Source organism: Watersipora subatra, chromosome 1 (genome assembly GCF_963576615.1).
Source record: "Watersipora subatra chromosome 1, tzWatSuba1.1, whole genome shotgun sequence".
Taxonomy (NCBI): domain Eukaryota; kingdom Metazoa; phylum Bryozoa; class Gymnolaemata; order Cheilostomatida; family Watersiporidae; genus Watersipora; species Watersipora subatra.
Genome location: NC_088708.1, coordinates 14745608 through 14760359, shown reverse-complemented (window position 1 = coordinate 14760359; position 14752 = coordinate 14745608). Strand labels below are relative to the sequence as shown.

Sequence of the window (14752 nt, the reverse complement as noted above, 5' to 3'; positions counted from 1 at the left end):
AGCTGCGCTGGCTGCAAAAGTTGATTAAGTTAATGTATCACTGATAAGTGACACTGAATATCACCCTCTGTGTTTGCATGGCTGACATTAATATCACCTTCAGATTGCGTAAGGTGTGCACCTCTTTGATAAACCTATAGTCTAATGTGATATAAGTAAAGAAGGATGTACCAGCTTCCTGATGGGTCAGTAACAGATTATTTTAGCTCAACATAAATCTATAGCTACCATATTTGAGTTATTTGCACCTAGACTTTTACATTATCCCATTCAATGACCATTGCGTGTCAATTTAAACTTTGTTTTTTTATAAATTTTTATGTCAAGTCGTCTCAACCTGGTTGACGACTTTATCATATGCATACATGCATACTGACATCTGTTTTATCTGTTAGCTTTAGTAGTAAACTGCTGATCGCGATTCTGGATCTGCTTCGATGAGTAAATATGTATCCTTTTGGTACTGCTAGGTAACGGTAAAAGAGTTTCGAGACCAAAGACAGCGGTAGCGACCAAAGTAGAACCACCCCCACCGATTGAAGTCATTTTGCGTTACCCTATTGAGGTTTGGGCCTCATCTGGAGAAAAATTCGTCAAGCCAGAAAAGGTTGCTGCTGACCAGAAGGAGATGCAACACTACAGAAAACTCATCTCAGAAATCAACTTCTCTCTACAAAAAGAGAAGCATAAGCTACGACAACTTCAAGGTAAAAACTTCTTTTTAACTTCAAGGTATAAAAATAGATAAACACTGATATTCAATTTGGTCTGCAAACTTCTAAAAACATTTACAATAGATTCGGTTGGTCGTCTGAAACATTTAGTAAGTTAATGTTTCTGCAGGACGAAGACTGACTGGACAGCAAGCTGGCCACTATGAATCAACAGGAAGTTCCGTGAATCCAGTGGTGAAAAGGAACCATTGGCAGGAGCTAACTTACGGAGAGACTGTTGCTCACAATGAAGTGCATCAACTAGAGGTACTCTCTTTATCAAATATTTAATGCTTTCGGCTTCCTTTTGGAGATAGACCTTTTGATAATCTTGGAATAACATGCCTGATGCATATGAACACAAAATTTACAAGTTATTTTTATCCCTGCTAGATTGTGCAAACAGTTTTGAAACCATCAAGCCATATCAAAAGCTTTAGTATATAAATAACTTCCACTCTTTTATGAAAAAAATGATTGGTGAACCTTTGGTGAGAGTTGACTAATCTGTTATGCATTTTAGACTCAGCATCTGGCTGTGCAGACCAGACAGAAATCGGCTGGTGTCCGACCTGTTGCCAATAGACTTTACACTCAGCCAACTATGGTAGGTTGACCCATCTCTTGTTGTTTTCACTGACAGCAAAAAACTGGAAGATCTAGTTGATAGTAAAGAGATGTATCTAGTCGGCTTTAGGTGTACAAATTATACTGTTGGTTAATTTGTCATTCCAAATCCTTGCTGTCAAAAGCTTAAAAGATTGTTTGTGCTTTTGTACGAGGCGTCTAGGTTAGCAGTGGTGGTGACGTGTTACAAGACACAATCACAATACATTTGTTAGATCTGCTAGTCAGATATATACTGCAGAAACGAGTTCTAGCCTTTGTAAATGGGGAGCCAGTATCGAGAGCACAGTACATATGGGGAGACAACCTTGATCAGATCTTGCAAAATGCTACCACTAGGCTGAACTTGAGGAAAGCTGCCAAGGCCATCTTTAGCTTGTCAGGCCAGCAGGTGTGTATGGTGCTTACTAGTTTGATTACAAACAACTGAGGAGTTACCTGGTCATCGCATAACATGTTTCATACACACGCTTAACTTGATGATAGTATCTTTTGGGGCTGTCTGACTGACTAGTTTTAAACTTCTCTTTTTAAAGTGGGGATGAACTATGTGTCGGCTGTCAACTCATTTGTTGCTAAATATTTATTGCATGAATAACAAGCGATACTGTCAGGCTAAGCAAATTTTTTTATTGCCAATTCATCTATTCATTGATTTTACTGGATGACATGACATATCTTTATTCTCTATATAAAGTCCATACATAGCTTTTTGTAGAGCATCGGGGGTTTAATTTTTATTACATGAGTTATATAAAATACATTCATTTCCTAGTCTAACTACTTATCACTCACAGTGCTTTCTTTTTCTTTATCCAATCTCTGTTAATTTTATCTAGATAAAGTTTGAAGATCTAGAGAAGGATCAAATTATTTGTGTGTCTACTGGAGGAGCATATCAGCGCCCTCGGGATATGCAACAAGAAGTGGAAATTCGTGCTAATTGGACTAGGGCTAGAAAGGAGCTTGGTCCCGATGCCACGAATATTACAGTACAAGCCCATCTCCACCCAGATATTGATGTAAGTGAACTTGTTTCGTTGAAAATAAAATTTAGCAAAATACCATGATTTATTGATCACCATTGATTTATTGATCACCATTGATTTATTGATCGCTAGCAGTTAGTGTAGCACCTGAAAACATTTACACGTCTGGACAACCATTATCATCATCAGCTGTCAACAGCAAGCCTTAGCCTAAATTTCTTGTGTTAGACAGCGCTGTTCAAGCTTGCTTGACTTGGTTATGTTAACGGAAAGTCTTATTTTTTAGGTTGATCCATTTGGGCCACCCAGCCTGGCTTCTCAAGCAAACCGAAGAGCATCCAAGTAGGTTTAAAACGTAGAGAAACACAAACAAGCAAGGATGACTCACTGTCGTAGTTATGTTACGTACCAATCAATGTTTAGGGAACTTTCTATTCTTTTCTGTTATCGCTTTACCTTTTTGTACTCTTATAGGGTCAACTTGCTATGCATATTTTACCAGTAAATTTACTTCTGTGTATTCATATTTTTTCATGTAGACACATTCCGTCCTAATTTAAAACTTTTTCTATGCCGTTCACACAAGAATTTTATGCAGTTAAATGTTATTGTAGTACCTTACTGTAATAAAAAATACCTTTCATAAGCATCACAGATTTGATTGAGTTTGTGCACTAACACTTTGGTGACAAACGAGTAAAAATAACCACCTCTTTTTCCTTTATGGCTGTCTTTAATATCCAGACTGACAAATAAAACGATGCAAGTGCCTGGTTTACAACTGCGTATAAGAAGTAACACCTTTCACGCATGTATTAATCAACAAATGTCTAATACGTATGAAGAACTTAATTGTGTATAGTCAACTTTGGTCCAGAAGAGACAATTGTAATAGCATAACACAAACACAAAAGAAGTAATAAAAAGAATCAAGGGTAATAAAGGAGCTGCCAACGGAGGGAAATACAGATGCTTTACTCAGGGAGTGAGTCTCTTTGGGTCACGAGGGAACATCGATGTCTTTCTGATATTGTCTAGACCAAGATAGAGCATGACAACCCGTTCCAGCCCTGAATTAAACAGCAGTTATTTAATTAACTTAATTATAAAAAGGTAACTAGATCAACAAGATGTTAATAAACAAAAGCTTGGAGTTTTCTGCTCTATGCAATGATGATGATGTGCGATCCATTAGCATAATGACTGACGAACGCCCGGCCATCAATCACAGACCGAACTTAATTATATGATTGTTAAATAGAAACTCACCAATACCACCTCCAGCATGAGGGGGACAGCCATATCTGAACGAATCGATATACGCCTTAATCTTCTCTATGTCTAAAAAACATACGAATGAATTAAAAATTTTTTAACTAAATTATAGAGCAGTACAGAAGTTTATCACTGGCAAACCTGTAGCTTACCAATCTCATGGACCTTGGCTTGTTTGGTGAGAAACTCTGGGTCGTGGATCCTCTGAGCCCCTGATAAGATCTCTTCACCTCTCATGAACATGTCATAAGAATTGCCAACCTCGGGATTGTTAGGGTCAGGCATAGTGTAGAAAGGTCGAAAGTTGATGGGAAATTTGTCCAAAATGTAGAAGTCTGTGTCATACTACAACACAATATTTAACTGATGATACCGATGATATAGAAGCTGGTCAGTTCGAATGAGCTAAAGCATGCAAGGAATAGCTCGGCACACAATCGCTCACCTTTCTTTCTCCACTGCACCTGTAAGTGTATAGTTGTGCTCCAGTTTACATGTATTTCAAGTGACTTTTAGTTTACACCAGCCATTCTCCTCATACGCCACTCAACTACTTGTGTCTGTGACTCAGTGTGTCTCTCTTACCTACCTTGGCCTTCACAAGTCTGCCAAGAAGCTTCTCATTTGGAGTACTCATGTCCTCATCATCAGCAATATCAACTCCAGCTTCTCGCAGCATCTTCATTCCCTCAGCGAATTCCAGTCTCAACCTGCAACCGATTCAGCACATCTATAGACCTACTGCTCCTTTGTAATGATGAGCGAGAGAAGTGAATCGAATAACTTACAAGTTCCCATCATGCCGAATGCAGCAGCAAATGAAATAATTAATATCAATTGGAAATAAAATTGCTGTTTATCTTCAATGGGGAACACTGATAATGCTATTATGGCGAATTGAGCATAGCAATAGCATTTATGTGAATTTCACAACAAAACATGAGAACCTCTTCCAGTTATGAATGATAAAGAATATTAGTGAGTTGAGACGGGTATACAAAGAAAAGCATTGAATGAATTCGAGTAGCATAGCTGATATGACAGTTAGACAATGAATGCATGGGCAGCATTACATGATGTTTTTACTAGCTGCTCACCCATTGACTTACGATTTTTAACATTTTTGTTACAAAAACCTACAACATTTCATAACAAAAGATTGCGTTTTGAAATGAAAAATATTTTTTAAATATGAATAAATTAAAATAATAAACAAAACCAAATCTTTACATATAATAACTTTATATATAGCATTAAAACAGAAATGGTTAACTAGCAATATCAAAGACAAAAACTTTGACCTTCGGCACTTCTCAGCTGTAATGACAATGCTTACCAGCTCATGCCCAGTTTTTGCAATGAGGATCAACTTCTACCCTTATAAAGAACCAGTACTCAAAGTTGGTTCTCCCTTCTGTTATCTATATTTACACATTGTAAAAAGGAAACATAGCAATACAACGAGAAACGCTGAATGTGGAGAAAACCATTCAGATACTAACGGAGGATCAAGAAACTTGAATGGCTCAGCTGGATATTGCTTGTTAATAGTAGCGATTTCCGTCTGAAAGTTGTCTCTCAGACCTTTGAACATGTTCACAAACATAGCGCCAATCATGTCAACAGCTTCATGATAGTGAAACTTGAAAGCCATCTCCATGTCAAGGCCAACGAACTCCGTCAAATGCCGGTGAGTATTCGAGTCTTCTGCTCGAAATACTGAAAACAGCAACAACTTAATGTTAGCAGAACAATTTTTGGTTTTCTTCTACAACATACAATCCAAACAATCAATAATTCGAGACAAAAATAATTACATAACAAGGGCAGCAAGCTTGAGCTAAAAAGATGATCAAGCCATAATTACATCTGAAGAAATTTCTGCAATATTCGTACTAACACAACCATAAGAAAGCTAAGAAGACGACGGACTGACCTGCGCCAACAGTAAAGACTCTTCCAAAGTCTGCAGCTATCGCCATCTGTTTGTACAACTGAGGAGACTGGGCAAGATAAGCGTTGGATTTGAAGTATGAAACGGTGAACACATTGGCACCGCCCTCAGATGCAGCTAAAACAACAGCCAACATGCTCAAAGAACTCACAAAAAGAAGAAGTAATAAGCAGAGAATCAAGAATATATAAGCACCAAAATGCAGACTCACCAGAGATCATTTTGGGTGTGTTAATCTCGACAAAGTCCTGAGAAGTAAGAAACTCTCTAAAGAGTCTCATTATGCCGGCCTCAACTCGATAGATCGCCTGGTTAGTGGATGTTCTCAAGTCTAAAACTCTGTTATCAAGTTTGATGTCAGCACCAACAGTTGCCAGCCCCTATGATAGTGATAGAAAGCTATGTGTCCAGTATTTGCAGCCTGGTTTATATACAGATAACAGGAAGGAAAGAAAATGCGTTAATACTGAAGAATAGCTACACATCGCAACTACCATAAAATTGATGGCAAAACATATGCATACATACATCTTCAGAGTCCTGTCTTCCAGCATCCTCAATCTGAAGAGGAAGTCTTGGCTCAGCTACACTCGCTATCCAAACCTATGGAAAACCAAGAGGCTAGTGCTTAATACCAAAAACACCGAGATGTTGAGATTCATAGCACAAACATCCGTGATTGAAAAAATGCTGAAGAATACAATGCGTGTTTTACTGAAACAAGCATTCAAATACTGAACGCGCATTAAGTAGAAGTTCATGAGGATGTCACCCCTTACCTGTTTCACATGTAACTCCACATCCTGCTGGGTGCAACTCTCTACCTTATTTGGAGTCGCCTGTATGCTCGCAAACACGTCAATTATGGACTCTTTGCTAATTCTACCAACACAAAGATCAACCTATAAGAGAACCTACAAGTATCACAGAGTTCAAAGATTTGATAGAAGCATCTACAAAAATATAGTGTAATTTGGTAAAAGTTCTTGATATGGGCCAACACAGAAATACTAGATGAACTTAATTTAAAAATTAAGTTTTAGTTATTAACTAAATTAGACTTACGCAGCAATAAACTTTATCATCTGCTTGCTCATAGTTTCGCTGACTGCTGCCACTGCTTGTACAGTGAACTGCTGTTGCCTCAACACAAAGAAACATTGCTTGCCTGCAGTAGGAAGTTTAGTACTGACTTACATCATAGCAAAATAACATGTGATCTGTTACAGCCAAATCAGCCACAACTAGGCACTTACATATCTTGAGTTGTTAGGTCTATTAAATACAGAGTCTTATTAAAGTTAAGTTAAATAAGGTCTATTATTACGGAAGTACATATATATGCTGATTAAAATGATATAATATTTTGCTTTCTAGCTGGAAATTGTCAATGTTAAGTAGAAAATTAAACCTCAGTACAAAAATCCGTTTAGAAAAAACTGGTAAAGTTAGCGCTAATAATTGTTATACATTTCACAGATTTGAGTATTTGGCGACACAAATATTTGAATCAAGCCCCATTTTAGTGGACTTGAATTTGTTTTGGACAAACTTGAGAGTGAGTTGAAATTTGATTTGAAAAAAGTATTCTGATAAAGTAAGTCATTAATTTATTATTAAGTTATAATTGTTTCCATGTGCCTTTGTTAATGTTTAATTTATTGGTTATACAATGGAAGTAACATCTAGATCATCTACTTAGTCCTATGATTGTGAAATTATTAATGAAAACGGTTGAAGTGGTATGCTTGCTATAAAGCAACCAGCCCAGTGCTCTCTGGCTGTATTCTGTCAACAACATTTTTCAAGTAGAAGATACTCAATACACACAATATCCTAATTACAAAATCGCGAACAGGAACCATAGGAAGGCTGGTACATTTAATTAGTTGCTGACCTTAATTTTCATTAATTTTGATATCTTCATTTTTAATACGAAAGCAATTTTGTCATAACTTTAATGTATAGCATAAACCTCTCTATCTACATACTTATAAGCCTTTGATCATCCTGTAATCTTGCTAGGAACCGTTGCACATAAGAAATAATATAGGGGTTATTAAAGGGCTTCATAAAACAATGGTTTGTTTGGTACTCAAAAATTTGACATTTAGCCAAGGAGACCAACACTCTATTACCAACGATAATGGACCCCGAAAAAGCACGAAAGCAGTGTAACAGTTGGCATTGAAAATCTATGCTTGCGCTGTGGATTATCTGGTTGAAAATGAATGAAATCGTGGGCAACACTGGGCTCACCGCTAGTACATATATACATAAAATATATAGATTTATATATATAAATCTATGTTTGTGTGTCTGTGATTCTGTGAATCGGTGTACCGAGCTATAGCTATTAAAATCTTAGAATGAAAAGCTCGCTTCGTGCTGGATTTGAACTCACAGAGATAGCAACCACAAGTTTCTAATCATGCATTTAACGACTGAGCTACACAGTCATCAATAAAGCAAGCAGACATCTTACTCTAAAGAGAGGGATTGCATAGAGAAAGAGAGAGTCATTAGAATTCTATTGCTCTTATCATATACTGTATACCCTTTTTTCGATCGCGCACGCTAAATGACGTATTAATTGATACATTGTGCCCACGGGTTACGATGCCCGTTATAAAATATTTTTCGCCTGACTATGAAACGCGATACTTTTTGATCCTCACCATACTAGGGTGAATTTGTTTTACGCCATACGATATCAACAATAATTTCTTCCGAAATTAAAGTTTGGCGATTGTTGTACTGATTACGACGAAATAACAAAAATGTCAATGTGCTATTTTGCCACTCGCTATCTCAGTTTAGCAGTATCCGTTATGGTAAAGACGGATTCGCAAACAGATAAGTGACAAAATTTTAGTTAAAAATTTACTAAAATACATAAAAAACTTCCTCCAAGGAAGTGTTTAGTAAGCTAAATTCATTTGAGTCAAATTCAGCGAATATGTTACATGTCTGTCTCAAAGGCAAGAACTCTGCAGGTATTACATTGTAATGTTACACTGTCCTGCAGACCACACCTACAAAATGCACTAAAGTTATTGTAGATAACTGTAGTTACTAAGGTTAACATATTGTTTTGTTGCTATTTTTTATTGATGATGATTTTTACCAGGAGGTGATTGCATTAGATAATTTCTATGGGTTTCTATACTGCTTTATATGATATTTTTGCCTTATGATGACAACACTGAAACAAACTAAAATCATATAATTGTATACCAAATAATTTCTCATTGTAATCGTAGCAAAACAGACCATACTTAGCCATTACTTGCTAATGATTTCACATTTACAAACACCTCCACAATTTTATTTTCTCTCCTAATTTATTTCAACAAACCACTTTTATCATGATATGATATTTAAAAATTACAGTTGTTTGAAAACCTTTACAGTTGTTATATTTTTTCTCTCAATTCATTGGAATTGCACAAAAACACTTTTTTCATGATATGAAGTTTAAAAGGTCGAATAGTAAATGTTGCATTTGCTAAATAAAACAAATTTTCTGTCCAAAGAATTTTTATTACCCGGCACCGCCAGACATTCGGCTAGTATACCATAAATCTCAGTGTGTCCAGTTATAGCGATAAAGGTTTATGAATGAAACATCTGGTAGCATCTACTAGCTCAAGCGGCTACATTGCTATACAAAGGATTAATTGTGGTTATACTTATTACATCGGTTAAAATACTCAAATAAAATACTATTGGTTGCGCATAACGTAATGATTATTAAGCTGGTTTCAAACATGGCATGGCAATTTAGCAATTACAAAAAGGTAGAAAGCTGAGAATTCAAATGGTGCTGTTTATTTTTTTGTCAAACACTTCAGAATGAGTTTTAACTCATGATAAAATTTTGTTACGATTTGATCAAGAAAAAGGATCCGATTATTAAGATATGTGAGTGTATTACAACTGAAATGACATATTTGTAACAAAATTCGAACAGCAACTCAGAATACCTAACAATATTTTGATGAGCATTGACTATTATGATCAACCAGAACTGAAACCATAACTGCCACGTACAACATTTATCAGTTTTTCGAGGTAAACCAGACACGCTGATTCCAATTTTGTACCCAAAATAAAGATTGATTTACTAACTTTCAAAACCATGAAGACTTTTTTAAAGCGTTTCAATATCCGTCTCGAAAACAACACAATCGGCAGAACAAGCTCCGCCTATAAATATGTGACGTAGCCTAGCTTTTTAGGAACAGAAGGTAAGGATGTTTAGTCCGATTTAGAATGATAAAGATGATTGGTGTCTTAAAACACATTATTATCTAAATTCAGACTGTAAAATAATCTCATTCTTTTATCAAAGGTAGATAAACTATTTACGATTGCTCATAGCTTGTTACAGGATGCTTAATAGGATGAACGCCGAAAAAGGTGAGTTCAAAAAAGCGGCATTTTATCACAAGCTGATGTTGCTATCGCGCTTTTTTGAGCTTATTTTTAAATTTGCAATGTTAAATAACTTATCTACCTTTCAGAAAAGACTGAGATTATTTTGAAGGCTGAATTTAAATAATAATGGGTTTTAAGACACCCATCTCTATCATTCTAAATCAGAATAAACATTCCCAATTTCCGTTCCTAAAAAGCTTGCGTATGTCACGTTGCGTACGTTTTGTTTTCGAGACCGATATTAAAACACTGTAAAAAAGCCTTCATTACTCTGAAAGTTAGTGGACCAACCCTTATTTTGAGTTCAAAATCGGAATCAGCGTGTCTAAGAAAAGCGGTTTAAGAAATGGCCAACTGAAGTAATGAACTACCAAGCTAAATGTATGTGTAATAAGCAACATGCTAAATAAAGTTGAAGTGAATTTGAGAAGTTAGGACTGATTAGTTTTGCAAAAATATGCTTCATACAACACAATTTGACTGTTTAAAATAATTTCTACTCAAATTGTGTTAATTGTTATTACCAAGCACCCCAGACTTCAAAACTTCCCTTTTTAAATAAAGATGCATCCTGTTATTTTTCTATTTCTTTGTGCAAGAATTCCCGGCAGGTTCAACGAACCTAGATAATGCCGCCAATGAATAAACATACAGTGTATTTTTAATAATAATACTTTACAATTTTTATATATGTGTCATGATCACAGAAACCATGGTCAAGTCGGGATTATAAGATTTAGAGTTATCCGCATTAACAGAAGGAGAAAATTCTCACAGTATCTAGCATTATCGCTCACCATCAACTCACTGGGCGAGTTCCTGCACAGATTGGTGCCACTCGGCCTGATATTGCGCAACATATTGCTTAGAGCGTTTCAGCCTTTATGGTTGGTTAGGTTGGAACTTGTAATATATCGTATCAATAGAAAAGCTAATTTCAATTTTGAGATGAGATCCATGATTTATTTTGTATCCATGATACATGATTTTATTTATAAAAGGTATTATTAGTTCATCCCTATCATCTAATACCACCTTTGGCTCTGCTGGTATGAAGTCGTCCTCGAATCCACAGATCACTATTAGCTCGAGATAAATCAAGAGTGCGAATATCAATAAGCTCTCTGTCACATTTTTCTGCAGATTGCATCAGCCCATAAGAGCCATAGCTGCCTTTTGAAACATCTGCCAGCTCAGTGGCTTCTCCTGCCTAAAAATTAATATTTGTTGCATAAATCTAAGTTTCTCAGGTTTGAATATTGAAAGGTGCAAAGCTGTAAAAAATGATCATTAATACCTACTAACAACGTAATAATTCATTCTTACTTGGCCAACTATAAAGTGAGACAATGTATCTGAGCTCACATTCAATAGGGCTCAACATAATATACATGTATATTGGTGTGAATTACCCCAGCTTCGGAAGCTTGTTCTGATTTCCTTTGTGCCTTTTTTGCTGCCTTTTCAGCTTCTTTTTTGGCTTTTTTCAAAGCATTCTTAGACGGTTCCGTGGAGCTACAAAACATTTTGCTTTTCTAAATCTCCCTCTGTACATCTATACAGTAGCATCACAATCAAGTTAGAACATTAAAAACATCAACAAAAACAAAATATTCTCGTATAGTTTTACCTTCAAAACATTTAATTTACAGTATAAGTTATTAGATTTGGTCACAAAATTAGCATAATATAGCAACCTGTTTTCTTTGTCTTCCATCAAGAATATTATATTTTACTCCGTCTGTCTGCAAAAATTCAAACAAGTTCATTTACGTTATGTAATGGTTTGTTATAGGTTCGCCAGAAAATGAGTTAAAAGTCAACTTCAACATAATTGAACATTAGCTACTACGCCTTACACTTTAAAACAATATATTCCACATTGTAGTTAATTGATGGTGTTATATTCAGTATAAAGTCACAAAACGACGTAGGCTAATAGGAATTGTACAAATACGTAATACTACATATAGCTATCGAGTGCCCGTCAATAACTATTATAACGAAAAGTGTGCGAATATGCAGACCTATACGGCATAAACAGTGAAAGTAAAAGCTACAAACCAAATTAGATAGACATGTACAACTATGAAATAGAACAAACAAAGAAACGTGATGGCGTGAAAAGTATTTACACCAACAATAAGCAAGACACCTATTAACTGTTTTACTTTAAGGAACATCTAGTTTAATAGGAGATATGTTGCACCACAAACCTGACATACGATGAATGAATGAAGAAACTCGTCGGAAGTATGTGTAAGCGTGTAATTGATCATATGCGTTTGAAAATCGATGGTTTCACAACTTTGTGATACGTAATACTTCGCTCAAGTTTCCTGTTGTGCAGACGCCCTTCGGTACTGCTAGAACTGTTCCTAATTTATAACACAATGCGACGATAAGTACAGTGTAGGTTTGTTCGTCATTTCTGTTTTAATTGCATTTTTACAGTAATAATACATAATAATGTTAGTAGTTTAATACATAACATTGATTAATGTGATCGAATAAACATAATAAACAGCTTATACTGTACATGATATCTAGAAATTACTCTCTCTTACAGAAAATATCTCTATGAGCATCAGACTGTCATTAAAACATTGTAATGGCTTGCTGCCACTCATTCAATTATGATCAAAATTGAGCAGTCATTTTCTGGGCAAGCTTTTTATTTTGAAAGCTTACTATTCAAGTGTTTTTCTTGAAAGTTGAGCACAAACTGAAGCCACGGCGTATATGCGGTGTGCGGTATATTGGATACAAAGGCAAATGCGCTTGATTTTTACAAGAATCGTGTTGACTATTAATTGTATGGCTCAATTGGAAAAAATCTCAATATGTAACGATAAAGAGAGTGTCCATTGTAACAACAATCCAGATTGTACGATCAAATATGCAGTATCCAAAGGTTTTTAAAAAAACTACATATAATATGCTATAAACCACACTCTAGGATAACAGAAAGACATATAGTCAAACATTTACGTACAAAGATAATTTGCTTTGAGATCTGTTTGATACGTTAAAGCCGTCATATGTTGGAATGAATATTCCTATCAGAATACTGTTTAATTTGTTTTACAACTAAAAAACATATACTAACTAATTAATAAATACTGCAGATAATTTCATGTAATATTAAGACAGATGTTTTATATAGAACTATGAAAAAATATAATGTAAAAACTAAAGGAAAAAACTAAATTAATAAAACAGTGATCAATGAAAAGAGGTTTTTATTGTTCCTGTGCTTTAGCAATACTTGAACAAAAATGTAGGTTTGGCAGTTTGTAGGCTTGGAGGTAGAGGTAGTGACAAAAACTTTGGCATGGTGCAACTCAAATTACCTTAGCATACCTATTTTCATCTTTTTTCTTAGACATTCTTTTTGATTTTCATGAACCTGAGTTATAAACCTTGTGATCCTTTTCTAAACTTCAGGCGTTAGATGTAAAAAATTACTTTTGGTGTAAAGTCCCTTTTTGCTTGGAACAGCATGTTGTGACATTTTAATGTTCGAAGGTACAACTGTTTATTATAACAAACCTTACAGTTCGCTTTATATATATTTATAAAGGTGATGTGAATTTTTATTTTTACTAGGAAAAACAAACATAGTACTAGCGGTCATTTTTATCAACACTGTCACATCTTTTTGGTTTCGTTTTTAAACATATTATCTTTGTTTCACTTGTTCTAAAACTTCGTAACCATGAAGATTTGAAGCCTAGCTAATGTAGAGCATTATGATCAATATAAGTGTGAGAAGACTTTTTAGCCATATATACATTTTCTACAGAATTGAAATTTTTGTCCAAGCTTTCTAACAAGTTCTCTCTGCTGATCACGATGTGAAATGGTGTCATCTTGAAAGCTTGGTTGGGTTGATTAAAACAAGTGATCGCCTTTGTTTGGACTGATATGTGATAGTGTTTAGAGCAGGGTTTAAACCCGGTTTAAACCAACTGAAAAAAACAGTTTTTATGGTTTTCTCGGTTTTTCATCATTTGTTGTGAAAAACATAATATTTTAAGCTCCTAGTGGGTCATGTGCGGTATAAATGCAATTATATGTAATTATCAGCTGTGGAAGTTTATTTAGGACACGGTAGTAAATTGATGGCAGAGCTCAAGTTGAAGCTACATGAAATCCTAGCACAACAATGAATTAGTGAATTTCATTTTCAATTGCTTTTATCAAGTGATATAATGATCACTTTAATGATGAAATATAAAAACCATGTGAAATATACTAATCCAATCATCGTCTCTAATAATGAATGAATACTTTCTCAAGTCTGGCCAGTGAGAAAGGATTTCTTACAATTAGAAATTAAAACAATAAAATCCTTTTGGGCAAAAGCTTCAAGTTTGCAAACTAATATTTCATTTATTGGGCACAAGCCAAAGTAGTTGGATTGTTAGAATTCAGTTTATTAAGTTTTTTTTGTGTTTTGAAAAGTTAAAGTTGTGCCTCAAATTTTCAACATGCCTCGCAAATAGTATTCCGTTTGATAGTTTTTCACTCGAACTGCAAAAGGCAAAGGTTTCAAGGCAAAATGTAATAGGTGTTCTATAGTAATGTGAGGTCACGCACATAGGCTTAAAGCTCAGGTAGCAAAATGTCAAGCTGAAAACACCAATTTAGACAGTGATGCTAGTATTCAGGTGATAGAAGTTGAGTCATCTGCCACTGCTCCAAACACTAGCAATGCATCTGCATTATGCTCTGCTCTACGCTACCACGCG

General features: G+C 35.2%; 2 protein-coding genes across 2 annotated transcripts in view; one reads left to right on the top strand and one right to left on the bottom strand.

The window, feature by feature from the left end:
- The window catches only part of LOC137385876 (doublecortin domain-containing protein 1-like), a 31764-nt gene extending 28776 nt beyond the window's left edge, over positions 1-2988 (top strand). Inside the window, exons 28-33 of the mRNA XM_068072457.1 lie at positions 486-707; positions 844-980; positions 1237-1320; positions 1582-1731; positions 2180-2362; positions 2616-2988. Of these exons, the coding sequence (XP_067928558.1) occupies positions 486-707; positions 844-980; positions 1237-1320; positions 1582-1731; positions 2180-2362; positions 2616-2675 (836 nt within the window). The 3' untranslated portion in view covers positions 2676-2988. The remainder of the gene's footprint in view (positions 1-485; positions 708-843; positions 981-1236; positions 1321-1581; positions 1732-2179; positions 2363-2615) is intronic.
- A 136-nt stretch (positions 2989-3124) lies between these two features.
- LOC137385877 (aspartate--tRNA ligase, cytoplasmic-like) lies at positions 3125-12246 on the bottom strand. Its single transcript, XM_068072458.1, has 14 exons — positions 12215-12246; positions 11696-11743; positions 11411-11513; positions 11034-11208; positions 6624-6726; positions 6338-6440; positions 6087-6161; positions 5770-5938; positions 5541-5675; positions 5107-5323; positions 4194-4314; positions 3757-3949; positions 3599-3670; positions 3125-3399 (listed from the first exon to the last, which is right to left on the bottom strand). Exons 2-14 carry the CDS (start codon positions 11713-11715, stop codon positions 3308-3310), a joined length of 1578 nt encoding a protein of 525 aa, XP_067928559.1. The 5' UTR covers positions 11716-11743; positions 12215-12246; the 3' UTR covers positions 3125-3307.
- Positions 12247-14752: the final 2506 nt, after the last annotated feature.

Bases quoted from the DNA above. Each gene is read 5' to 3' on its own strand.
- LOC137385877 (XM_068072458.1), bottom strand. From the start codon at position 11,715: ATGGAAGACAAAGAAAACAG. The intron at 11,514-11,695 runs GTTGCTATATTA...AATGTTTTGTAG, and splicing joins ATGGAAGACAAAGAAAACAG to CTCCACGGAACCGTCTAAGA. The intron at 3,950-4,193 runs GTAGGTAAGAGA...ATTGTGTTGTAG, and splicing joins GCAGACTTGTGAAGGCCAAG to TATGACACAGACTTCTACAT.